The 26,078-nt window shown below is 42.0% G+C and overlaps 2 protein-coding genes across 5 annotated transcripts; one reads left to right on the top strand and one right to left on the bottom strand.

The window, feature by feature from the left end:
- The first annotated feature begins 436 nt into the window (after window positions 1-436).
- On the top strand, window positions 437-6,654 carry LOC117266700 (serine protease HTRA2, mitochondrial-like). The gene is made up of 8 exons (XM_033642018.2): window positions 437-1,044; window positions 3,385-3,589; window positions 4,183-4,377; window positions 5,314-5,346; window positions 5,523-5,631; window positions 5,756-5,825; window positions 5,925-6,020; window positions 6,125-6,654. The coding sequence occupies exons 1-8, from the start codon at window positions 581-583 to the stop codon at window positions 6,288-6,290; spliced, it is 1,338 nt and encodes a 445-aa protein (XP_033497909.2). The 5' UTR covers window positions 437-580; the 3' UTR covers window positions 6,291-6,654.
- Window positions 6,655-8,067: 1,413 nt separating this feature from the next.
- hif1aa (hypoxia inducible factor 1 subunit alpha a) lies at window positions 8,068-26,078 on the bottom strand. 4 transcript variants are annotated; one of them, XM_033642534.2, is made up of 15 exons: window positions 25,793-26,078; window positions 15,560-15,750; window positions 14,814-14,965; window positions 13,946-14,030; window positions 13,575-13,684; window positions 13,253-13,455; window positions 12,953-13,059; window positions 12,660-12,807; window positions 12,150-12,457; window positions 11,863-12,065; window positions 11,661-11,783; window positions 11,301-11,548; window positions 10,259-10,358; window positions 10,074-10,164; window positions 8,068-9,299 (listed from the first exon to the last, which is right to left on the bottom strand). In XM_033642534.2, exons 1-15 carry the CDS (start codon window positions 25,822-25,824, stop codon window positions 9,136-9,138), a joined length of 2,265 nt encoding a protein of 754 aa, XP_033498425.1. In that variant the 5' UTR covers window positions 25,825-26,078; the 3' UTR covers window positions 8,068-9,135. The 4 variants fall into 4 exon arrangements, with proteins under 4 accessions (XP_033498425.1, XP_033498424.1, XP_033498426.1 ...); XM_033642533.2 differs by having other exon boundaries at window positions 14,814-14,968; window positions 25,793-26,073; XM_033642535.2 differs by having other exon boundaries at window positions 8,995-9,299; window positions 10,074-10,161; window positions 14,814-14,968; window positions 25,793-26,073.

Genomic DNA, 26,078 nt, shown 5'->3' with positions numbered 1-26,078 from the left:
GCCATGCTGCTTGAGTTTAATAATAAATACGTTAAAGCAGGGTTTGGAGTCAGACCATTTCGATTTGTGGATGTGGAATGTACCAATAATGATCAGAGGCTGAATAATATAAGTATTATTACAATGAATCCCATAGAACACAAAATATAACATCATATTTCTTTATAAAGTCTCACATATCTGTAACAAATAAACTTTAATGTCACAGTGTTTTTTTATTATTATTAGCTATTTTTAAACTGTTATTTCTATTTTTTTGTCCTGTGGAGGGCAGTAAGACAACAAATCGCATCTCAAGTGCAAAAAACGTAGAAGAAGAAGAAGTGTACTGCGCATGCTCACTCCAAAGTCTAACTTCCGGGCTGAGGTTGTTGATTTATCTGTCGCCGATGATCTGTCAGGTGTAGATAACGGTGAAAGTCACAAGACCTGTTCGTACTGTATTGTTTTTATTTGTATGAACAGTGTGTTCATTACATGTAGTACAAAACGGACCGCTCTTACTGTAAATATATTCGGATTTAAAAGGTTGTTTTACTGTTTAAAAACTCCCGGACCGGTGTGACTGAAGTGATGCAACATGGCAGCAACTCCCCTCACTAGGTGTTTTCTCTTGGCACTTGGGAGACACAGTCGGTGTCAGAGCCGTGGACTTAACTCTGTGGCAGAGAGGACAGTCAGCAGGGTGTCCTCTGTTGTGATATGTGACCACAGCGGAGCAGAGAGGAACACAAGCCTGGATAAAGGACCCCCGGTGGAGGAGTGGGACAGACAGGGTGGTCGGGACAGCAGCAGGAGCTCCTCTCTGATCAAGTCAGTGGTGGGTTTGGGACTGTGCGGTGCGGTGCTGCTGGACAGCCAGGAGGATGACAAAGTGAAGGACGGAAGTGTCTCCATATCCGGCCGGATTCGTGAACTCATCCTCCCCACAGCTCAGTGTGCCTCTCCCTATAAACCCGACAGCCCCCGCTACAGATATAACTTTATTGCAGATGTGGTGGAAAAGTCCACTCCAGCTGTGGTGTACATTGAAATCGTGGTTAGGTGAGTCGACTGAAAAGGTGCCATATGGAACAGTAATGTCAATGAAGTTACAGCATATGTTACACCACCTTCAAGGCTATGTTATCACTGCAAAGCTTGTTTTTTACTCACACCATTTATTATTCACAGTTAGTAAAATCAATGACCATTTTGAATAACGTTACCATGGGCACACAATACTAGTAACACAACATAAAGAATGTGATGAAGCTAATAGCTGTTTCTTCCCAATTGTGAATAGATGCACTTTCTGTAACTGTGAACGAGGAGAAATGTTATATATCTTAAAATGTACTTGATTGTGAAGGAGAAATGATTGAACATGTGTTTGTAGACTTTACATGCCTCTAGTTTTTGGTTTGATTTACAAAGGGAACCCTTCATAACATTTTAAAAACAGATGTCACACTAACAAATATTGATATATTACTAATTTTCAACAATCCCGGTTTCTTGGCTGATGAAAAGTACATAATTAACTTGATTATTTTTTTAGCAAAAAATTACATACATAAGAAAATAATGATAGTAATGCATGTTATTTATAGGCGTCTTTTAGAGCACTGAAGGACACCTTGCAAGACACAGTTAAAAAACAAACAAGCAGCAATGTATCCATAGATCATAACAACAATTCAGTGCAGTAAAAGATAATAAAATTATTTGGCAAAAAATTGTAATTATAAATTTTAGGTATAAAATCATCATCATAAAGTCGTCCTCATCAGTGCAGGTCACCGTATTTGTGTCACCATCAAATCAGCCCGAATATGGCAGCTTGAAAAGGTGTGACAGACAGGATTTGAAAGTGGAAAGGGAGTCAATATTGTGAATGTCGTTGGGGAGAGAGTTCCAGAACGACTGAAGGGTCTAGAACCTGTGGTAGGTGGTGATTTGAGCTGGACTGCAGAAGAGGATCTAAGAGTATGAGAGGGTGTGCAGATATGAAGGAGTTCAGACAGGCAGGAAGGGGCTTGATTATGAAGGGCCTCATAGGTGAGAAGCAGAATCTTGAAATCAATGTGATATTTAACAGGAAGCCAGAGATGTTGCTGCAGAACAGGAGTGAATTCTGTACCAACTGGAGTTTATGAAGACACTTGAGAGGGGAAAATTATATTTTTTTTAAACATACCAGTTTAAAGACAAGCTTGACTACTGTTGAAAAATTAAAACTAGAACATTATAAATTGGCAAAAACTATCAGATTATTTAGTCATTTCAGTTTTGTTTCATCTGTTCCTTACTTTTTCCTACATTTTATTTGTTGTGCAACTGCATTTAATTTTACATTATTATTATTATTATTATTATTATTATTATTATTATTACATATATTTTCTACAACTTTTATACTGAAAATCTGGAATGTCTATATTCCATGTATTGAATATATTCTGTAAAATTTGGGGGGAAAAAGAATGTGATAAAGTGCAGTAGCCACATAGCTGAGATGCCTTTGGGTCAGGTAATCTGATGTTATTTTGCTGACTTAGTGTCACATCTGTGTGGTAGAACAGTGACTAGTGATCATTTTGGTATCTGTGTCAAGCTAATCATTTACCATTTAAGATGACAAAGGTCCATCATAAAGTGCAGAGCTCACAAATAATTTATTTAATTTATTAATATCAGCAACTGAAACATCCAAAGCATTTAATTTGATGACGTGGAAAACAAGGGACAGTTTTTAGTTGTGAAGTTGTGATCAAGGGAAGTGTGGTATTTTGTGCACATTTATAAATAGATATTAGAGTTGCAGGTTATGTTCTGTTTAATAATTAATTACTCAGTTCAACACTTGAGCACTAGATTGTCTTTTGTCACAGCCACACTTCATGGCCTGGGACTGGTTTGTGATAAAGTGATTAACTGTAACTCTGTGACTATGTGAGTGTGCTCTATTGGATCTCAACCTTTCTCCTGTCAATGACCCCTAAATTGATAAACATTAAAGCATGGAATCACATTTGATAAGATTTCACTTCAGGGACCTGAAAAGATTTTGGTTGTTAGGTATGATGTCTATAGTTGTCCTCAACTACAGTTGAGGAAATCACCATGGAGGAAATGAAACTTATGATCAGAATTGTCACTCATAAGACTCTGAGCCACTGAGCTCACTTCTATAGTGAATCGAGTAGTGAAAAGAAACTATTCCCCATTTTCTGGGGACCACCTGTTGAGCACATTATCAACTGCCATGATAAGGCCCTCAAGCTGGGGCCTGTTTACTGGATCTTGTTGAAGCAGCCTATTTGTCAGCTGCTAAAATAAAGTTTTCTTTTTTTGTTTTTGCTTCCAGGCTGAGTTTGATCATCTGCTTTTACTGTTTTACAGGAACCCATTTTCGGGAAGAGAAGTCCCGCTGTCAAATGGCTCTGGTTTCATCATCAGCAGTGATGGCCTCATCGTCACCAATGCTCACGTTGTGGCCAACAAGAGAGGCGTCCGCGTGAAGCTCAACAACGGAGACACGTACAACGCCACTGTGCAGGATGTTGATCAGGCGGCAGACATTGCCACCATCAAAATCACTTCAAAGGTGAGCAACTAACCATAATAATCTCTGCCAGAGGAACTGTTTGTTTTTTACTTTGCTTGATGCATTCTATTACAGTGGTATAAGCAGGGAGGCGAGCCGTCAGTATCATCACTGTAACAGACAGAATCAGAAAACCCAAAGAGAAGAATGCAGTCAAATTAGCAATATCTTAAGGAGACAACCTTCAAACTTGATTCTTGTCATTATTTAATATGAATTTTATTGCATTTTGGAGTCTTGGTGCTCGGCTGTACGCCTACTCAAGAGGTCATGGGTTAGGGTTTGATGACAAAAGCTGTATATAAAGCAGCGTTATAGTCCCTTAGCATCATAAAAATAGTCTCAATGAAACCCCCTGTACAACCGTTGAAGCATGACTATCTTTTGCCTGAGAATAACAAGCCTGTGATTCATACAGTCAACTGAAAGACCACCACAGCAAAATGAATGGTCTTCAGTTCCCCTTCGAAAAGCTGAACTGTGATAGCGTATGACTGCAACAAGGAAAAAAGGGCATTTATAAAATAGGAAGCTCTATTATTGAATGACCTAAGAGCTGCTCTTTCTCTCCACCCTTCTTCCCCGACATGCAGAATCCTTTACCCACGCTCACCCTCGGTCGGTCGTCTGATGTTCGACAAGGAGAGTTTGTGGTCGCCATGGGAAGCCCGTTTGCTCTACGCAACACAATAACGTCAGGAATCGTCAGCTCGGTGCAGAGAGGCAGTAAGGAGCTGGGACTATCTAAGACCGACATGGACTACATCCAGACTGACGCAGCCATAGATGTGAGTATTCTGAATTTAACTATGTTAAAGGATGTATACGGATCAGTCACAACACTATAACCGCAGACAGGTGAACGGCAATGCAGTGTTCTACTGGCACACCTTGAGTCCTGGCATTCATGTGGATGCCACTTGACACACACCACCCACCCAAACACAGTTGCAGACCAAGTATACCCCCTTGTGGCAATAGCTCTCCCCAATATCAGTAATGGCCTGAGGAAGGTGACAAAAAGCTCAAGGCGTCGACTTGGCCTCCATATTCCCCAGATCCTCAACCATTCAAGCATACATGGGATGTGCTGGTACCCCACCTCGCAACCCACAGGACTCACAGGATGTGCTGCCATCGATGCAATGCCAGAGACCACATGATATCCCTAGAGATCCTGTGTCCATGTCTCGACAGGTCAGAGCAAAGTCCGATCCCCACAGGCCCCACAAAGGATCAGACACGGCTTTGGGGTACCAGCATGTCCCACAAATGCTCAAACTGTTTGGTATCTGGAGATTTTAGAGGCCAGGTTGATGCCTTGAGGTCTTTGTCACGTTCCTCTAGTCATTCCTGAGCAGTTTTTGTGGTGTGGCATGGTGCACTGTCCTGCTGGGGGCGCTGGGGGGGCACTGTTACCAGGTAGTGCTGCTGCCACGACGGAGTGTACTTGGTCTGCAGCAGGAACATTGTATTGTAACAAGATGATCAATGTCATTCACTTCACCTGTCAGAGGTTTAAACATTGTGGCTGATCGGTGTATGTGTGTGCACAGAGTTACCATGGTGAGGCAAAGAGGACAACAGTTGCTTTGACTGCAGTTTAGCTGTGTTGCTAGGATGTTAGCAACAAAAGTGTAAATATGTTAGGAAACAGGAGAGACTTTACTGTGACTCAGAAATGTCTCATATTAATGTCACATGTGACTGATTTGTTTTTGCAGTTTGGGAATTCTGGAGGCCCCCTGATTAACTTGGTGAGTCACAGGATCATTACATTCAAATGTCACCAAACCTGTTCTGTGTCTGCGGTGTGTGACGCCTGAATGGACAACTGCTCGTTACTTTACAGACTCCGATTGAGGTTGCTGGACCTTAATAACACGTTGGTGCATAAAGCCTTTTCTGAATGCATTATCTCTCCTCTAATTAGGACGGTGAAGTCATCGGTATAAACACCATGAAGGTCACCGCAGGGATCTCATTTGCTATTCCGTCCGATCGCCTGAGGCTGTTTCTCGATCAGGCAGCAAACAAAAAGAGTAAGAATCAAAAGCTACACATCACACACTCCTTCTGTCTCCCACATGCTCTGTAGCATCCGACAGTTCTCTCTTATGACAGACATTATTTTTACACGTCCTATTTTTGTGCATCTCCTTTAAGATTCTTGGTTTGGTGAGTCAGAGGCAAAGCGGCGGTACATTGGTGTGATGATGCTGACGCTGACGCCGAGGTAAATGCTTCACAAATAGAAATGCACGCAGTGAGACTGGGTGGAGCGTCGTACAGTTACAGCACCCCTGTGTCTAAATCCGTTTCTGATTTGCTTCAGCATCATCGCAGAGTTGAAGCTGAGGGATCCATCCTTCCCTGACGTGACGCACGGCATCCTGATTCACAGAGTGATCATGGGCTCCCCGGCCAACAGGTGAGCAGACCAAGCGACTGTGGGGTGCGGCTGTGTGGCGGAGGGTCCTTCTTGCTTTTCATGTTTCAATGTTCATTGACTGAGCTTGTATGATGTTGTTTCAGAGCTGGCATGCTCCCAGGAGACATCGTGCTGGAGATGAATGGAGTGAAGGTGAACACGTCAGAGGAGATCTACCAGGCCGTCCGCAGCAGCGACAAAATCACCATGATGGTGCAGAGAGGAAACGAGTTGCTTCGGCTGCAAATGACTCCAGAGTACACAGAGTGACAATAACTGCACGATTTAGTTTTGTCATGCTAACCTGAAGGAGGGTTGGCCTCATGATTACATCATGTTTAAATGTACAATTTTGAGCTCCGGTGTTTGAAGATTTTTGTTAAATAAATTGTTGGTAGGAAAGTCCAGCAAAAAGGCTGCAGTGTCAGTACGTATCCCCGAGGTTTAAACTTCTCTGCATCAGTCTTTCTCTACATGTCTGATGGCTGTTAACAACACAATGGTTTCAGTGTTATTTCTCAATTCAAGCTGTGTGAATGGTCATGAACCTGACAGCGCCTAAAAACTTAAAACGCATTAACAGTCGAGTATTTATTCCCAGGTTTCTCTGAGTACAATAAATGTATTTTCTACCTCTACAAAATGCTTCTTCTTACTTTGCAAAGCAGCAAAACTAGTCATGCGTCAGTGTTTCCACAGCTTGAAGCACAATGAGCCTCATTCACCAATATATTCCTGTTTTTTCCTTCAATTTGTACTTGAGAAAGGTCAACATCATATTCATGACATATTTTTGAACTGCAGAATTGTTCGCACCCATGCTCTCATGACCATGAATCCCATTGCCCTCCTAAATTGACAGTGTCAGTAAATTGCAGTTGTATGTCTATGAACCAGCCAAATTACAGTTTACATCCATACAGTATGTGTCCAGACTCATACGTAGCCATGACAATGACAGTAGACAGTGCTTCAAATATGGATGCTGCTGGAGAGACGCTACTAATTCTAAAACATTGATGCTTCACACACATCTTCAACCTGACAGCACAGATCTTTACAATCAGCACAGTTTCAAGGTGGACACACAAGATTTGAGTCACCAATTCAGCATCTGACCAAATGTTCCTGAGAACACTATGATAATTGAATTTGACCCTCAACCTTTTGGACATAAAATGTCATCACTTTGTTGTATGCTGTTAGACATTTGTGTGAAATTGACATAATTAGTGTATCAATCCTGAAGTTATGGTCAAAAACAGTGACCTTTGACCACCAAAATCTAATCAGTTCTTTGAGTCCAGGTGGACGTTTGTGCCAAATTTAAGGAAATTCTTTCAAGGCATTCTTGAGATGTTGTGTTTCCAAGAATGGGACAGACAAACAGCAAGACAACCTGAAAACATAATGCCTCTGGCCACAGCTATCGCCGAAGCGGAGGCTTTGAAATGGACCTGCACTTTAATAGCACCTTTCTAGTCATCTGACCACTCAAAGCGCTTTCACATTCACCCATTCACACACATTCACACACTGGTGGCTGAGGCTACCATACAAGGTGCCATCTGCTACTCAGTTTTTAACACACTCACACACCAGTGGAACAGCCATCAGGAGCAATTTGGGGTTCAGTATCTTGCTCAAGGACACTTTGACATGCAGACTGGAGGAGCCTGGGATCGAACCGCTGGTCTTCCGATTAGTGGATGACCCGGACGACCTTCTACTGACGCTATATTTAATAGTAGAAGATATAAAATAACAGAAAAGAACAATGCATGGGATGCTGTTACTTGTTACTCTCTGTAAATAGATCTACATGGTCCTGGAAGATGTGTTACCTCCTCAAGGGATGACCTGCAACATTTTGTAGCAGCAGTGAATATACTATGTGGGTAGACCTCAGGTCCAGAAATAGGTCCACTTCAAGCTTATAAATAGCAACACTAATTACTGGATGGCATGATTCCTAATTAACCCAGTTGTTAATGGTGAAGGAGGCCCAGCGTTTGTAAACTGCAAGTTAATGAAACCTGAAACAGTGTACTTTATTAAAGCCATTTAATGTTAGACGGCAACAGGAAGCATGAGAGACCCAACAATATGGCATGGATCAATGGTATAAACAGACTACCGTTAACTGAGCAAACAAGTTTGACAACTCACGAGTGCTAGAACGATGACAATGATCACACAAGTATCAGAATATCCCACTTATTTTAAAAGGACTGTTTTTGAGTATGTCACGCACAGTAAAAACCAAAAACATGATTTCACTTCATGTTAAGAGAAAAATGCTGATCATCCATGATAGAGAGCAAACAAAGAGAAGTGAAGCTGCTGCTCTCAGATTTCAGTTTGAGAGCAAGAGTCAGCGCCGTGGAGCCATATTGAGTAAATTAAAATTTCCCTGGTATATGTACAGTAACACACACTTACAGTAAAATAATAAAGTGACATGTACTGGACTGCTACACAATTAAATGCATTTACCTCAAAGACTGATAGCTAGTAAATGGAGATAACATTCAAACCACCTAAGGCTTAAACAATATGTTCATACTTCTGGACTAAAGACATCTTGTTAGGTACGAGTACTACAACATACAAGTATGGGAGGAAAAATAAAATTGTTCAAATCCCATTAAAACGACTTTAAAAAGGCTTAATATATATTGCTGGTAATATTTTTCTTTTTAAGAAAATATAAATTGTGCGACTGAAGCTTACAATACACTGCTGGCAGTAGCGCCAGGGTCTGGTGACCTGCTGGAAAAGGGTCATCTGTCGAGGCGTTGTGTGCTGAGAGACTCCCCGGAAGAGAGAGGAAACAAAACAAAACAAAACAAAAAAACACGACAATTTGGACATCTCATGATGTCTGAATCCCTTGCACCAAAACCCAGATGCTGCTATGGTGTTTGTCACGGTGGAATGCTGCAGATATCACATGGGGTGCACAAACAGCAGCCAGACTATAGTCAAACTCATACAGATACATAAATAAGGGGCAGTGGGGGTGAGGTTAGGGGTCGTGGAGAGGGAGTGACAATATGAGGGAGGAAATTGTAGTGTCCAGTCTAGTCCAGCAGTGAGCAGGCTAAGCATTGACTCAATTGACGTGGTCCAGAGCGCGCAGCAGTTCCTCCCCCTGCAGCAGGTACTGGCGACCCTGCAAGGGGGCGTTGACCTCGCAGTCGTAGCGGGTAAGCTGTGGCAGGGTGAAAAGGGAGCTGGTGCCCTCCGCTGTGCTGCCCAGCAGACGACTCGCCACATCTGAGGAAGGACAAGACATTTAGGAGATGGGTTAATTTCCTTATAATGAAATCTACGACTGAATATGTCTGTCAAAAAACTTGTCTCTGACTGCAATGAGATGATGGAAGGCAGCTACGTCAATAAACATTTGGGAGTGACGATATCAACATGCTATATTGTTGATGGAAAAAATATGAGACTTAACTTAACTCTCTTTATTTTTACTGACACAAAAGCGCAGACCAAATTAGACTTTTTTTTTTTCCAATGCTGCAGTTCTGTTCCCTGTGCTGCGTGCACCATATCAGGACTACACCAACAGCACACAATGAGCCCAGCCAGGAGGACTTGGAGTAACCTACTGAAGTTATAATTAAACAATAACAACCAGCAGGCTTAGGCGAGAGACAGGAGGTTATGTTTGGCCCCACTATTTTATAATGTTTTGTAAGAGAGCATTGGACCCCAGGCCGGTTATTGTATCATGCTGGTCCAAAATAAATGTGCAAAGAACATGTTCCCATGTCTGGATGATAGCATCAGAGCACAAGATCAGAAGCTTCCTACAAAGCTGCATTCTTCATCATTCAACCTGTGTTTTTTATCACATACTGATGAGATATAAAATCTTATGTGACATAAGTTTGGCTAAAATGAAAAATGACAGACTGAAATGTTCAATAAAAATGATCTGAGGACTAAAAATAAAAAAATGCTGACAAATTTAACATGATAAGAGTTAAGATTCAGATGGCGGTATGCAACAATCTAAAATGATTTATGTTTATTCACCTGTAGGCAGCAGAAGTATGGTCCTGGTTGTTCCCGACTCTGAGGGCTTCAGCTTTTTGCCCTTCTCCACTTGCTCCTTGGGCAAAGTCTCCTGGAAAGGATCATCAAATACAGACACTCAAACCTTCCATCTGTACATATAAAGTATGATCTGCAGTACATTAACGTGGATGTTGAGGACTTACCTGTTCAATCATCTCTTTTACGTCATCCAGTTTTCTTTTGCGTTGTGCGTTTTGAGCTGCCAGAGTCCTGAGCGAGACTTCTTTGTCCAGCTGTGGGGTCCTGTGGCACAGCAAGAGACGACGTGTTACAGTTTAGAACAGATTAGAAGTAATTCACACTCCTGTCCAGTTGGTGGCTTGTGCAAATTGATTTACTGCTGTCTGGTCTTGTCTTTGATCTCATGTGCATGACCTCGTTGTCTAGCTGGCATTATCACTACATATAACTGCAATATATCACAGCAGCTGAGTGTCCTAAGTTTCTTTGACCACTCTGTCTGCTAATCCTTTCTCGTCACACCTTAATAAACAGGTTTAGTGCTGCAGAGCGAACCAGAATGATGCTCCACCACTTTTTTTCCTCCATGTGAGGAAATAAAACATTCACATTATCCAGTTGAATTTTGAACACATTTTTAAAGCGCTTTAAGACTCACAAAAGCTTATGTTATGCAACAGAGCCACTCAAAACAAAATGAATGATCAAAGTTGTCATACTGATATTTGAACATCAACTCAAACATTGAGCGACATGCAAGAAAACATTCCACCTTAAAAGTTGCCGGTAGCTACCAGTGGTAGCCGTTGAGCAGCACAGTCAATTATATCATTTTGTTCCCAGTGTAAAGCTACCAACTGTCAACTAGTAAAGATGCAAAGGCAGCAAACGATGTTTTCATTTAACAGTTACAGTTGACTAATATACGTAAACTTGTCACCGTGGGAACAGTGGTTACATAGCCTTTGAAACAAACCACAACTTAACTCTGCTTGTCACATCATAGGCGCACATACTGAAACAAATAGCACTACACCCCTGCTTAAAAAAGCTTTATCTAAAAGCTTGATCTGTATCTGTCTTATAATCATAAGGAGTTAAAATAACAAATAACAGATTACTACGTAACAAAATAGGACCCTGTCCATCAAAATGACAGACAAAGTCTATCGCTATCTCTGCACAGCAGAAGTGATAAGCTGATCCGAAGGCGATATTAATTACCTCTTAGTAACGATGGTGACAGGATGGCGGGCGCTAAGTGGTGCTGGGGAAGCTGTGCGACTGCTTGGTGCGCTGAATGGGGAGCTGGGATAGCTGTGGATGTCCTGCGTGACGTGGACTGGAGAACTCTGGAGGGATTTGACTGACCCACAAGAAAGAGGCTCATCTGGGGTCAGACTGCGCAGCTGGAAGTCATCATCCATGGGGATGTAGGGCGCTAACATCTCCAGATCTAAGTCATCCATTGCCTGAAGGGGAGACAGAAAGGTCTTCTGAATAAGAGTGTAGAAAACGTTTCGCTGTATTAGATCAACAACTTGATTTAAATGCAGTAAAATCTAGACTATCTCCTGGGATTACCTGTGTGCTGAAGGGGGTCTTCGGCTCTGTATCAATGGCAAACAGCTTCTCCACCAGGTCTAGTTTGAAATCTGAGCTCATCTCTGAGTCCATGGGGAAACAAAAGTCCAGCGAACTGTCGGTCTAAAGAGAAGAGTACATTCGTAAATGGACATAAAAGTTTATTGACTTTATTGAAAAATGAAAAATAGCTGGGTCTGACCTCTGAGGAGCTGTGGCTGGTCGATGTTGTGGAAGGAGCTGGAGCAAAGCTCTCAGCTTTGGCAACCTCAGAGCTGGTGGTGGTGACATCGAGAGGCTCGCTGGGTGGCAGAGGGGAAAGAGGCAGAGCCAGCTTGTCACTGGTAGAGGGAAGCATTACATCATTGTAGAGAGGCACCTCCTTCAGTAGCTGGATCTCCGAATCTGTACCAGAAGACACAGAGATGTTAGACGGTTCCTGATTCCTGCTGTGGAGAACTTTAGGTGTGTGTACATAAGTCCACGAACCAGGGCAGCTGAAGTCCAGGGAGATGATGGCATCTCCAGCAGCTGGCGCCAGCAGGGTCAGGGCCTCTGGCTCTTCTTTCAGCTGGTCATACAGGCTAACCAGAGGCTGGGCCTCTACCGCCTGAGTGAACAGTCTGATCACATCCAGCTCTGGAACTTTCTCCTCCTCCTCCTTCAGCAAGGTTGGAGACATGTCGGGCTGGCTGCTCTCAACTACAACCCTTTCTTCCCCCACCTGTTCCTCCTTCACTGGCTTCACATCCTCAGTTTGCTCCAGAGAAAAGATCATTTTCTCCTCCTGGATGCCACTGTAACACAGTTATGAAGCTGTAAGATTGAGTTGACTGAGTATTTTTTAATGGCTCTGAAAATAACCACAAGACCATTCACACTGTCAGTAATCTTTTTTTGTAGATGCTATTTCTCCAGCTACCTCACTACACTTAAAGCAAACCAACACACTGACAACCTTTCTGAAAAGACTGACTCGTCGAAGAGCATTAGTAGTACCTGAGCACAAAGTTGACACAGACAACACACTGTGGCTGGGAGTTCTTGTTGTTGTAGATGACAGTGGCTTGTGTTTCCACCCACACAAAGCCTCCCCTCTTAGCCAACATCCGGTACTGGCCTGTGCTGACCTGGCCCTTTGCAAACACTAAGAGCAGAGAGAAACAAAAGGGGAACAATATTAAAGATAGATGTATATGTTTTGTTAAAAGATTGGCAAAAATAACAGCTGGTATTCGTTGTGGATTCAAGAGCAAGTTTTAATTCACTGCACTCTTTGTGTTCATGCTTACAGTTGTGGTGAGTCTTGGTAAGATGGTCTGAGTCCAGAGCGTGATAGTACTCATACACAGAGCGATTCAACAGGTCGTCTGGATCATAACCCATGAGCTCAGTGATCCTGGACAAGCAAAAAAGACAAGGATTGAGTCTCCCATTGCAGAGCAGTCTTCTGTAGTACCTACAGATAACACTAGGTGGCTCTCTGTGACTATGCCAGTGAGAGCTTGGCATTAACAGCCAATAAAAAGTACAACACACCTGAATGGATCCATTTTAAGCTTCTCAACATTCACTCAGACACGCAAACTCACCTCTCGTCACAATACGTGAACTTCATGTCCATTGTGTGGCGGCTGAGAAATGTCTTGGTGTCCAGGGGGACCTCGATGTTGGAAGGGTGTTGGATGGGGTCACAGATCAAAACCAGGTAGGGGACAGGTGGCTCCTTGTGCCCATTGGAAGTGTCCTCAACATGGTTGTCATATACACGGATATGACCTGCACAGTGGAGCACCTAGAGAGCAAACACAGGAGGGTCATAAGACCTTAATGACCATTTCCAGACCACAAGAACTGACAGACAGTTTTGACATTTTTAAAGAGTATTTCCTCATTGATTGCATGGAGGCCTACCTTCCATGTAGCTGATTTGACGTTGACAGTGCGGCCTCTGCTTGTGAGAGTGCACTTCATTCGGAGGAAGAAGCTGCGCTCTGTGTTTGGTTCCTTGGTCTTTTTGGAGCCTGAAAACAATCAAACAGGAAGAGATGTTAACTGCCTCTGATCATAAACTTTTGCAAGCTGCTCACATTTGCATTCTGAGGGGACGTTAAGCTGTAAAGGACTGTGGTCAGATATAGCAAGATAATTAAAGGAAGTGGAGTTGCAGCCTAGTAGCTGAAATAATATCAGTTTGTATCAAAGTTCCCTGCTGAATGGAGCCTTGAGTGTTTGTGTGTTCCCCTACTCTGTCCACTAGTCAGCTCACCGTTGGTGTCCCTCACCTATTTTGTGGATCAGCATCTCCCTCAGCTCTTCCTGGTCGCAGGGATGTATGAAGTCATACACACTGTGTCCAGTCAGGTCAAACTGCAGCAGAAAGAGTGAGGACAGAGTGTAAGTCAGTTTACCAAGTAGTTTAATTTCATAGCTGTGCATGTTAGACATTGCATGGTGACTCAAAATCTTCTTCAATAAAAGGCCTAACGTGTAAGACTTGGCTATATATCTGTATCAGTATCTATAGACAAAACAAAACCCAAATTAACCATATTTTTTTTGCTTCTGACTCTAAGCATATTTATACCAGGTATCAACATGCGTCCTGGGTGATCCGATCACAAACGAATAGCGCTGAATACACATGTAAACACCCACCACGACACATTATGATATGACTCAGTGCACAACATGGTGGTTGTTTTGGTGTCATTGCACTAACGCTCCTTGACATGCTCATTTTGAGTTAGACGAAGTGTTGCATGACCGTCGTGACTGACACTGCAAGGAGATGTGTTGAATTCTGCTGACACAGACATCTCCAGCTGTAACGGCACAATTACTGACATGACTAGCAAGTATGCTAACGAGCAGCTAGTAAGAGTATGGATGCAATAGCTGTGCGCAGTGCCCTTTGACCCTCTAGCGTAAGTGACATAGGCAGTAATAAGATCTGAACAAAGTGGTCATCTTGAGACGCATGATAGACACAGGTGTGAACAGCGATGTATCGCAGCTGTCCACTAGTGTTTGGATCACAAAAACACATGATAATACCAGGTATTAACAGACTCACTGTTTCCCATCAACCTTACGCTCTTCCCTCCTGTTGTGTTTTTAAAGTTGCCACCCAGCAAGTCAAATCAGACTAACCTGTGCCAGCCCCAGGCACCTGTTGACATTCTCAGAGAGATAGATCATATCTCCGTCTTCAGACAGCACCATGAGAAAGCCATCGAGAACCTTTAGGTAGGAGCTGTTTAGTTGTATCTCAAGCTCTGTTTCCTCATCTGCCACTGGCTCATCTGCTGGAGATAACAAAAAAGGGGAGGGAAGAAAGATAAGAAAGAGAGTGACGAAAGTAGGGAGAGAAAATAAAACACGAGGACATATAAAGACTTTGTTGTAAAAAGAACATGCAGGGCAGGATACTGAGACACCCAGAACATACAATGCACTACCCACAGAAAAGTCTGCAAAGGGATCTGTATCAGTGTTCATTACTTAAATCTAATGACTTAATGTAACCTTGCCTGGGTCCAGGACATTGACTCTGTCAACTACATACAGTTAACAGATTGCTTGGCAATGTTTAACCATCTATTGCTGTTTTTTCCTGCATCTAAAACTGGCCTCACTTTTTCTTTCAGTCTTTTTAGGGTGTCATTTCTGTCAGCCAAAAGATCCTTTAATTTTTAAGTTATCTGTGGCTCATCACAGTGAAAAAAAAAACCCCAATGTAATTTCTGGCGCCTTTATCAGAACAATTTGTTCTCAAGCTGCCTCTAAGATGCTGCACAATTTAATTATCACTTGGACACCAGAATTGAATGAATTAAAAACGACTAAGTGCCAAGCTAAATTGTCTACTCACAGTTACAACAACTATAGATACTGACCAGCATTGAGCAGTTTCCTCATGCGCAGGTAGCTGATGGTGAGCCTCATTATCGAGGCCTTGTCCAGGCCGGAGCTGACGCTGTGGGGCAGGGGCAGCTGCTGGGCCAGCTCGTAGAACACCTCCGACTCCTTGCCACGCCGGCATCGTGCCGCATCCCTTGACTTCTCCTTCCTCCGCTCCGAGCTCACCCTGCGGGAGACAGGTGGTGGGTCAGCCACAGCCTGGCCACAAACTAGTTTCGATCCAGCTATGCACACTACAAGAGCTGACATTCCTCCTTCCCAACTGAGTGTGTGTACAGAGTCTGGACGGCCACCGGCCTGTCACTTGGGAGGCTGCAGCAGCTGGAGTCTGCAACAAGCGAGCTCACAGCCAAGCCTCCGTCTGGACCCCTGTCAGACTCATTTACATACATGGCTATCTGCAACAGTTTTATTGGCTGCTGACCACAAGAAAAGGAGACCGCCCCCTAAAAGTGATAGGCTGGGAGGTGGGGCACGGATTCTCCTGTCTGTCTCTTGGTGCACAGCCAAGCTACAGTGCGACACCAAACATACTGACAATTGTCTGGCTGAACGGATCTACAGGGAGGAGCATGGTAATACTGGCACTAACTCAGACAATACAAAAATACAGAGTGAGTGACACCTTCAAAAAGCAGAACAAACAAACTGTGATCACTTTACATGAGCACGCCTTATAACTGCTTGCTGCTCGTAGTAGCTCCATTATAGATCCAACATTTATCCAGGCAGTTATCCAAGCTCTGGCTAATGGACTCTCATCACACTGTAAACAATATCTTAAGACCTGGCAGTATTTTAAAAACGACAAAGAACAGCAGACTTTAAAGGACACAAGGACTTTCGCAATTCACTATTTAATCATTCACTCTATTTTATTGAGTTCTTGGCTTTTAAGCTAAACACTGGGCTTGAGCTGTAGCAAGGTTTACGGGATACTGAGGTATTTAGAAATCAATACCATCAAAAATACAGACACTCTATCTATTAAACTGAATTAGAGATGCTTCATTAAGGCAATGCATTATAGTGCACAGTTGAGCTGAGAAAGATGGGGACTGTGAGTGGTGGGGATAATGTTACAGGACTAGAGATAAAGAATAATGCTGCTGCCCCTGTTTGGCAGTATTGCCACACAGAACCTTATCTTGAGACGACTTCTTCCGACCATGAAAGCAGTTCATTAGCCGAATGATTTTCTTCAACCCTTTGTCTCCTTCCACCACGGCAACAAGTGTCATCATTTCCTCCAGCCTGAAGGGTGCTTATTTCCTATCTATTCATTATTCAATGGGTCATACGTATCTAAGGTCCAGGTAAAGCAAAAACACAATATGTGTACTAAGTTTGTCACAAAACATGTTATTAACCAACCAGCCAAATTTGAATGATTAAAAAAAATCACCATGTATATAAAATTAGGTTTCAAAATTGTGAAAAAAATGAGCTGGGGATTTAGAGCTGTACACTCTTAAGGTGGGGACATACTGTCTACACTGAATGGCCGTGGAGAGCTGCAGTCACGTGGATGTGCATGCGGTTCTATTCATAGTAAAACTGACCATCCACTACAGCCCCCAGCAGTAAACAGGAAAGCTTGGGGGTGAGTGCACTGTCCTCCTATTGCCGACATAAAAACACAAATATCCAACTGAAAACTAATTTCACTATGGTGAGGCAGGTGCAGCTGGCTTCAAAGCAGTGTTCTGGACTAGAGTGGAGCACGAGATTGAAGCATGCACAGTTGGCGCGCTTGCTATGCCTCCAATCAGTCACAAAAGACTGGCTGCACACAGAGGTCCAGAACCGGGGAACAGGAGGTGCTGCACGGCTGTGCTGTGCCCTCATGGTCAGCAGCTAACATTAGCACGAAGCACACAACTACAACAGCGGGCAGTAACTGTCAGTGGGCCAGGTAGCCTATTTGGCCAGAAAGACTGTACGGTACGTTAGTGACGGCTATTAAGCTTGTCTTTATATTATTGTGGCATTTCACAGAGATGTTTATTCATGTACTTCTTAAACTGAAAGAGCAAAGAGAGCTCGTGGGAGATAGCAAACTCAACACTCAGAATGGACGAACGAAACAACACTGATGCTATGAGCTCTGACGTTGGTAGTAATTTAGTATATATATGTAGTAGGGGAGGGGTTATGGTAAGGGTGGCAGCAGCGCATCATCCAACAAGCTTTTAGGCCTGCTGAAAAAATCCTGGACATAGAAACGGTGAAACAGTTTTACAGTCTCGCTACACAACTCAATAATACACAGTTCCCTTCTTTTCGCACATGTTTTCGGCAAGTATTTTCAAACATTTATAATGTGTCTAGAAAGAAATCACTGATTTTGCTTCACATGGTCATTAAACCATGAGCACGTGTGAAGCTCTCATGACCAATAAACAAACTGGCTATATCTGTGACATAACTGCGATACTCAACCTGACAGCTGCTGACTTTATTCCACTATCTTTCTCACAAACACAGCCTCACAAGCTCAAATGCATTAAGGTGACACTGGAGCAGCATCACAACAAAATGGATGGCAGTTCAAAAGCCCTTGAGCTTTGAAATGCACACCACCTAATTAAAATTGATCTGTTATGTACTTATAGCATTTTCCAGTGGCCATGTTGTTATTTCAGGCTCTGCCTACTGTGTATCGAGTCTCCTGGCAGGTATTGCAAGTACAGAAGGGTAGGGAAAGCTTTTAGTTTTAGACCCAAACCTTCATTCAAATACAGATTACAGTACAGTAAGCACTCTGGGGTAAAAAGTCTGAGCAAGGCCTTTGTCTCCAGGGCAGCAAAAACCCTGGCACTGAGCAATGCCTAAATAAAACAAATGAATCTGTAAACACATGAGGACTTTGTGTACAGACAGTTGCTCAGGTGAGTGCTGAGTACATAGTCGCACAAAGCACGAACAGTACTCCAAGGCGTGGTGTCCTAACTGTGCAGGTAACAAACAAAACAGAAAAACAGAAACCAGTCAAGCCTAGGAATTTAATCTAAAAAAATATTGACATCTAATCCATGATAGATCATGGCCCAGCCACACTTCTACTGGATATCCTTCCCTGCTGACCTAATCCCCATTTAATGACAAATGCCTGCAGATACAAATTACATGTAACTGAGGTTATGGTGGTGCGTAAAGCAAGAATCCTCCCTTCAAACACGGTTATGTTTGCTGTAATATAAACAGGTTTTAACCCAGACTGCAATACAGCTAAAAGCCTATCTATTCATCCACATTTTTGGACACTTGCCAGTTCCATTGATAAATATTTATCTGTCCACCCCCACCGGACAGACCCAGAGTATGAAGACATCATGAAAGCTGATCACCAAGTTACGTAACCTGTATTCTGTATTGTAACAACACAGCTCCTTTCTCTCAAGCCTGACTTTTGGCTCCTGCTGTAACAATGGCCTTCAACCTACATTCATGCATATAAGTTAATGTATGGGTGAAATTACCATGAATGATTAACAAACCATTGTACACACTGGGAACATCCCCTCACTAAGCTACTGGCTAAGCTTCTGATGATCTAATGACATATAAACCCCACACGCTGTTCTCAATCTGTGGCCCATCATTGGAGGCTGGAGGACAGATTCACACAAGCCTTTATACAACTCTGTTTTCCTCTGTAGTAGCTGCACCCCATTGTATCGCATGCTTTTATGTAAATGCTATTCAAATGAAGGGCAGCTGTTATAGTCTACTGCAATACAACCAGAGTACAAAGTGCGCACCATCCACCAGCCAAATGCTGGTAAAATATTCAAGTAGATGGTGGAACTGCTTCACTAACCAGCCAAAAAACAAAAGTAAATTGTTGAGTGGGTGGTAAAATTTGAAGATTCGGTGGCCATTTGCCCAATAGACAAAAAGGTACATGTCCACTCTGCCTCAGAGGATGACATTTAACCAAGCCTACATTCAACATGACACCAGTACAGCTTAAAACTTATTTAAACTTACAGATAATCAACAACAGCAGATTGTGTTGGAAGCATAACCTCTTTTCACAGTACGACTCTAAAGAATACAGACCTTTGACATAAAATACTAGTTCCTACTTTTGTACTTGTTTTTGTATTCTTCTGTCCTATTGAGTAATGTCACACTTCATGATAAAAAGTAAAACTGTGCTTATTTGATGAACCTCCTCGACCATTTTCAAACTTACATCAGGGAGAAGAAAACTGCTGTTATACTTTTCCATGAAACGTGGAATAAAAACATAGTTCCCTTGATGTTAAAACAAAAGTGAGCAGAGAGGCCACGGTTACATAACACTATTAATGCACATGGTCATGCATGCCTTGCACTCCTCTGCCTGATAAGCCTCACCGCATACAAAATCACATTTCCAGTTTTGGAGCTTTAATTACTTGTTTTGTTTTCCGACAGAGCCAGTGCTAAATGTATTTGAGTAGTAAACAGATATGAACAGGATTGTTGGCAATTAATTGGTAAACAACCTCTGTGTATGATGAAATTCATCCTCGCCAATGCTGCCAAAGTTGCTTGTGTATTTTGTTACTACGAGGCTGACCTAGTTTGCAAGAGACATGTTCTCTCTTTCTGTCATTCCTGTTTAGTGTGACAGTACACTCTGTCTTATCTATTACATAACCCAGCTCAGGGAAACACCACAGCTAAAATCGCTACCCAATATGGGAAGATAAGCAAAGCAACGCTGAAAATAAATCTATTTTACAGCCAAATGAACTTATGGCGATATTAATACCATGGGGTGACATTTTGGAAAGCAGCATTGTACGGACATCTAAATTCTGGAGTATGATGCTTTTAGTGTAACATAGTTTGAATATTGTAATGGATTATAAAAATCAATATTACGCCCTATTTTTGGAAGTGGAATAATGGAGCTGCAGTTCGGTATAATGGTTTAATGGCTGTTATGTAAGCTATTTTCTTGTGTTTGGCTACTCAACAAATGGGTCTAATTGATCACTTAAATAAAGAAAGAAATGGAGGGAAACTCTAAATGAAAACTGAACTGACATTTATGCTGAATGTGTAACATATTTATTCAATTCCTTTGGTGAAAATATAGTTTTTATTTCATCCTGCATCATTCTGCAAATGTTTCCACCTGAGCTAGTTCCATTTAACGTGACGAAAGACCATGAGAGGTGGTTTAAAGCTCTGAAAGGCTACTGAGTGCACCTTGAATTAATATAATTTTGTCATGTACGAAAAAAAATAGTATATGGGGTATAAACACCAGTTATAAACACTGCTGGGTTTAAAATCACGATTACAGCAGTTTGGGGAATTGCTGGAGTTTGTCACATTTCATATACTACAACAGATTATTGGTCTAAATACATACAAAGCAAAATCAGGTTTTTATGTATCCTCATACACAATATACCCTCTGCTGCATCCAAGATTTTCACCAAAGTCTTACAAGATTAAGTTCAAAGTGCACCATAATAAACTACTTCCATTAGGGACTCTTGGCTGTCCTTCTCCACTGGGAGGTCTGATCCTGGCAAACATACTCAAATTTACCAACATCATAAATTATTCAGCAAGCTAATCTAACTCAAAGACCTCTACAAGTGATTACATTTGGCCAGTGCGTAGACTTTTCATCCTTAAAATGAGCCTCTACATCAGGTTGGGCTAGTCTGAATCAGCGGTCCGCCTCTAACTCTTTAAGTATTTCACTTACTTTGATTTTCCATGTGTCGTCATTTACAAAGCTTCATCTGACATGGGTACTCTGGAGTGTTAAAATTACTGCCTTGGACAACTGACTTATGCTTTGCATGATAATATGAAAGGATTCATTAAAAAAGTAGACATGTATAAATCTGTCATTCTTTTAGGTTGGACTACAAATGCAACTGTGTTTGGTTTCCCCTGTAAGTCCAGAGGAAACAGCATTTCAAGAATATCTAGCTTCAGTATTGTGATGTATTTCTGAGTGAAACAGGATAGGCACTTGGAATATAACGTTGGGAGGAATTTGATTTGATCACTGAAAAATGGGTATGTCATGACGGCCAAAACAGTGAGGCCCTGACAGTGACACCAGATGGGATAGTAGTATCCATCAGGAAGAGAGCAAGACGCGGTCCACTGAATGCTGTAACGTTAGAAAAAAACATTAAGTATGTTGTATGTTGCTGAGAGTTTTGATTGAGGAAAAAACGCATTTGATTTTTTATTTTTTTTTTAAAATCACAATTAATCGACTGAATGATCATCAATGTTACCAATAATCAATCACGGATAATGCTTACAATTTGTAACCCGAGTGCACCCGAGTGGCTGTGGAGATTAAGGGGTTCAAGGTATTTTTAATTTCCTCTTGACTTAAAATGTGACAAAGGGAAAGACGGGTGCCTGGGAGACAGGCAGATTTTGCATTTGCTCAAAAGTCAGTATTTTGGAACTTAAATCATCTACACTGCTGGTCTTTGGTCTTTTAAAGCATATCCAGTCAGATCACAGCAAACCCAAAAGCTATTTGTGTCTCAGAGTTTCCAAAGTATATAAGTCTAATTTGTAAATGTCTTTTCTGGGACAGTTATTCATGTCAATCTGGCATCATAATTTAATTCATAGTTATCATCATTCATACATAGTATTTGCTAACAGACAGTGACATGAACCCAAGGCAAAGAAAGAAGAATGAAATACTGAAATATTTGGGCACACGTTGGACATATGTATTAGTAAAGCAAGAAGTAGAACCGCACAACTGCACAGCACATTGACAGATTTCAAATGTGCAATATATTCAAGACATGATGGATTGGAGGTAATGTTCTCGTACTTCTTTCCTTGAATTGTTAATGTTGAAAATGAAAAAAGATCCATCATTACACAGATAAATGTTGGAATAACATCTTACTACACAATGAAACACTTGCAAAAACACTCTGATATGGTGTCCTTTTATAGACGTTACCCTCCAGGGAAGAGCAAGTTTCCTGCACTATTAGTCCTCACAATTAGAGCTTAGAGAGTTTAGACTGCTTGTTTTCCTTTATATATCTTACCTGCAAAACCCACTTCCTCTGCATTTTTAACACATTAACAGTACCAAGATCAGCAACAGTGATCATCCACAAAAAGCAGCGATCTAGCAGTACAATAAAAGAAATACTTCAGCATATATGTCCCTAATTTTTGTCTTCATTCTCAAAACATAAGAGAAGAAAAATCTGCGCACAAACAATACATACCTCTGCCCTGTGCCTGCAAGCGACACCATTTCCTTTCAAGTTCTAACCAGCCTGCTCAGAAGTGTCAATTGTACTTGAGCAGCAAGGCAACTTGCAATTTACCGAAGAGTGAATCGCTACACACATTAGGCCACTCCTATTGACGTCAAGCCCTAGTGATTAAGAGATGACAGAAATAATGCCAAGGCACCTCTCAGACACCAGCCAAAACTGCATCAAACCAGATCACAGCTCTTGATTGCTCTGGAGATGAAAATATTTATTGAAACTGAACAGGATGTTGTCCCTTTACCCTAGGCCTAAGCAAAGTGCCAAAATTTTAAATTGGCAGAGACTGAGTAAAGCCCATAAGGCAATTAGATGCATGCAACAACAACACATTCTCAGCAAGGGTTATTTAAGAGAAAAAAGGACAACACGGGCCAACAATTTTACAAGTCAGTCCTTGAGTTAGACATTTTAACATATGCCACTCAGCCATTTTGGCACAAGTGCATGACACAGACACCTAAAAAAACATCTTGACAAGGGCTCAGCAGGATATAAGCATGAAGGATGACACAGAACTTAAGCTCTGTGGAACAAATTGCGCCCACAAAATACCAAAAACACTCAGGATTTCATCTGTATTCATACAGAGGAGCTGTCTCTTGTTACCCTCAATGGGAGAATGTCACTGTTGCTATTTCACCCCCTCATCAGACAGCGGAGGAAGCACCCAGTTTCCGCTTTAATGACTCCGCTGACCATCTGTTGATCACTTCTCAAGACCAACCCTGTTTACCGTATGACTTTTTGGTCTTGCACCTTTTGTTCCCGTAAGAACCACCTTTCGCCCCATCTAAATCTGTGCAGTAAGTGTAAACCCAAACTGGAACCAGGACTGTTCTGTGGCAAAAATCAAGCTTTGGGCACAAGAGACTGAGTTCATCACCTATCTGCATAATAAGCATGTTTGGCAAAGAAACAGAGGCTCAGATCAGTAATCTGCTAGATGCAGAATCTAGGCATGCACAGGTTGATTATCCTCCTCTACGGTCAATACTAATTACTGTGTTCCAACTGAAGCATGTCAGGAAACACAGCGAAGGTCAGTTACAAATTACACCAAGTGTGGACTCTGCCAGGCTTAATCAATAGTCTTACTCAGTGACAACTAGTCTAAAAAACTCACATCAGCCAATGGTTACTACTGTTTGAGAGTGGCAAGGAAAAATTGATTTCCAGTAATAAGTGTAACGTTAGTCAATAGCAAAATGTTGCACTAGACAGTAACATAACAGTTCTATGTGGTTCATTCTCCGTATGTATTTGTTCGTGGCTCACAAAGGGTTTAACCTGAGCCATGAAATTCAGCAATGACAGCGATCATTTCTCATCCATACATGGTTGGTAGTATTTAAGTTGTTTTTTTTTTTTAATGCAGTGGTACCAATAGGTGCTTGGTATCCACCAATGTGCAAGTTCAGGAGTCTCAGAAATGAATTATATGGGAACAACTCAAGTATTTAACTCAAAATGGGCGGCAGTGGCTCAGTCCATAGGGACTTGGGTTGGGAACCGGAGGGTTGCCTGTTCAAGTCCCCGTCCGGACCAAAATATGGAGCGTGGACTGGTAGCTGGAGAGGTGCCAGTTCACCTCCTGGGCACTGCCGAGGTGCCCCTGAGCAAGGCACCGACCCCCCCAACCGCTCGGAGCGCCTGTCATGGGCAGCCCACTCTGACATCTTTCCACTTAGTGCATGTATAGGTCCAGTTTGTGCGTGTGTGTTCGGACCTGTGTGTAATTGACAAACAGAGTGAAAAAAAAAATGAATTTCCCCTCGGGGATTAATAAAGTATATAAAAAAAAAATAAAAAAATCCTGATATCGTGATTTTGTCCATGTGACTCAGCCCTGTCGGAGTAAGCATGTCATTCCAACAAACCACTTTGGTCGCTGGTGACCTGTTATTCACTTAAGAAGTAACCAAAAGACTAATTATGAAAACAATTTTAGGCCGCAACCCTTGTTTGAAGTGTTTTCTATTGAAACTGGCCAGGTGAAGGAACCAGCTTTTGTTCTGCACCCTGCTTTGTTAGGTCAGTTATCACCAGTTCCCAACACACTTTGAATTATTTAGGTAGGAAAGAAAAAATCAAAATGATTCTTAATTACCAAATGGAGCAGATACACTTTGTTTGCTGAAGAGTAAAGTTACACCTCAACCTGAAAACAAGTTTTGGGGAACTTAAAGTAGATTTACATTAACAAAAAGACAACTTTGCATTTAAGGCTTTTAGCTATGAGACTACCCCTCTGATCAGACTTTATTATAGACCAATAACAGTGTTGAAAAACAAAGAGAAATTCAAACCAAGGCCAACTTCACTAATCCCTAAATATTTCATCTGAAACCACACACCACTCTCCAGCACTGCTCACATGAGCTCTGGCAGCTTTTCACTGAATACTATCAAGTTTGTCACAACACACACAAACACATCCAGTGATGTACTATTAATAGGATATAAAGCTATGTGTGTCACAGTCAAAACAAAGGTAAATAACGCCAGTGTGTTATCTGAGCGGTCTCAACAAAATACAAAAGAGCGTAGTGGTGTTAGCAAACAAGATAAAAAATAATTAAAAACACGATAAATCAATATAACGTTAAACAAAGTTAAATCAACTAACGTAGTTAGCGTTTAGCTACACAGTTTAGCTACACAGTTTAGCGTTAATGACTGCAGTTCAATGACGGCTAACGTTAGCTAGCTACATTAGCCGCTTGCTAACGATAATAGCGTCGCTCGCGGACGTATTTTGTCGAATAAACACGCGAAACTGGCAGTTAACCTTGAAACAAAGCCCACAGTGTCACACCGACAATAGCACTTAAATCCCAACCGAAGACCAAACTTGTTCAGTCAGCTCTTAAACAACAGTATAGCCTACTGCGTAGCATTAGCTACCATTGCCGTTACCTTTTCTTTTCGGGTACAATTCCTGTGTCCATGTCAGGACGAAAGGACCTGAGTTGAGTCTCTCTCTCGGTATCAAGCTGTATCCGGGCCCGTCGAGAAATGAACCAAAATCCTGCGATTAATCACTGATATGAGTGCGTAGATCCTCAAGCGCCTTGCATACGACTTCTCACTGTGTATATTTCGTCAAATTAAACCAGCTTTCCTCCGCTAAAAACGGCCCATTAGTCTACTCTTCTTCACGGACAGTGCCACGCTGGAGAGACGTCGCTTGCCGAGACAATGT

The sequence above is a fragment of the Epinephelus lanceolatus genome, chromosome 15, assembly GCF_041903045.1.
Source record: "Epinephelus lanceolatus isolate andai-2023 chromosome 15, ASM4190304v1, whole genome shotgun sequence".
NCBI lineage: Eukaryota > Metazoa > Chordata > Actinopteri > Perciformes > Serranidae > Epinephelus > Epinephelus lanceolatus.
Note: the sequence above shows the minus strand (reverse complement) of the source record. Positions and strands in the feature narration are given on the sequence as shown.

Bases quoted from the DNA above. Each gene is read 5' to 3' on its own strand.
- LOC117266700 (XM_033642018.2), top strand. From the start codon at position 581: ATGGCAGCAACTCCCCTCACTAGGTGTTTTCTCTTGGCACTTGGGAGA. The intron at 3,590-4,182 runs GTGAGCAACTAA...CCCGACATGCAG, and splicing joins CCATCAAAATCACTTCAAAG to AATCCTTTACCCACGCTCAC. The intron at 5,347-5,522 runs GTGAGTCACAGG...TCCTCTAATTAG, and splicing joins GAGGCCCCCTGATTAACTTG to GACGGTGAAGTCATCGGTAT.
- hif1aa (XM_033642533.2), bottom strand. From the start codon at position 25,824: ATGGACACAGGAATTGTACCCGAAAAGAAAAG. The intron at 14,031-14,813 runs GTTAGTCTGATT...TTTCTGCTGCAG, and splicing joins GGTGCCTGGGGCTGGCACAG to TTTGACCTGACTGGACACAG. The intron at 13,456-13,574 runs GTAGGCCTCCAT...TTTGCTCTCTAG, and splicing joins TCAAATCAGCTACATGGAAG to GTGCTCCACTGTGCAGGTCA.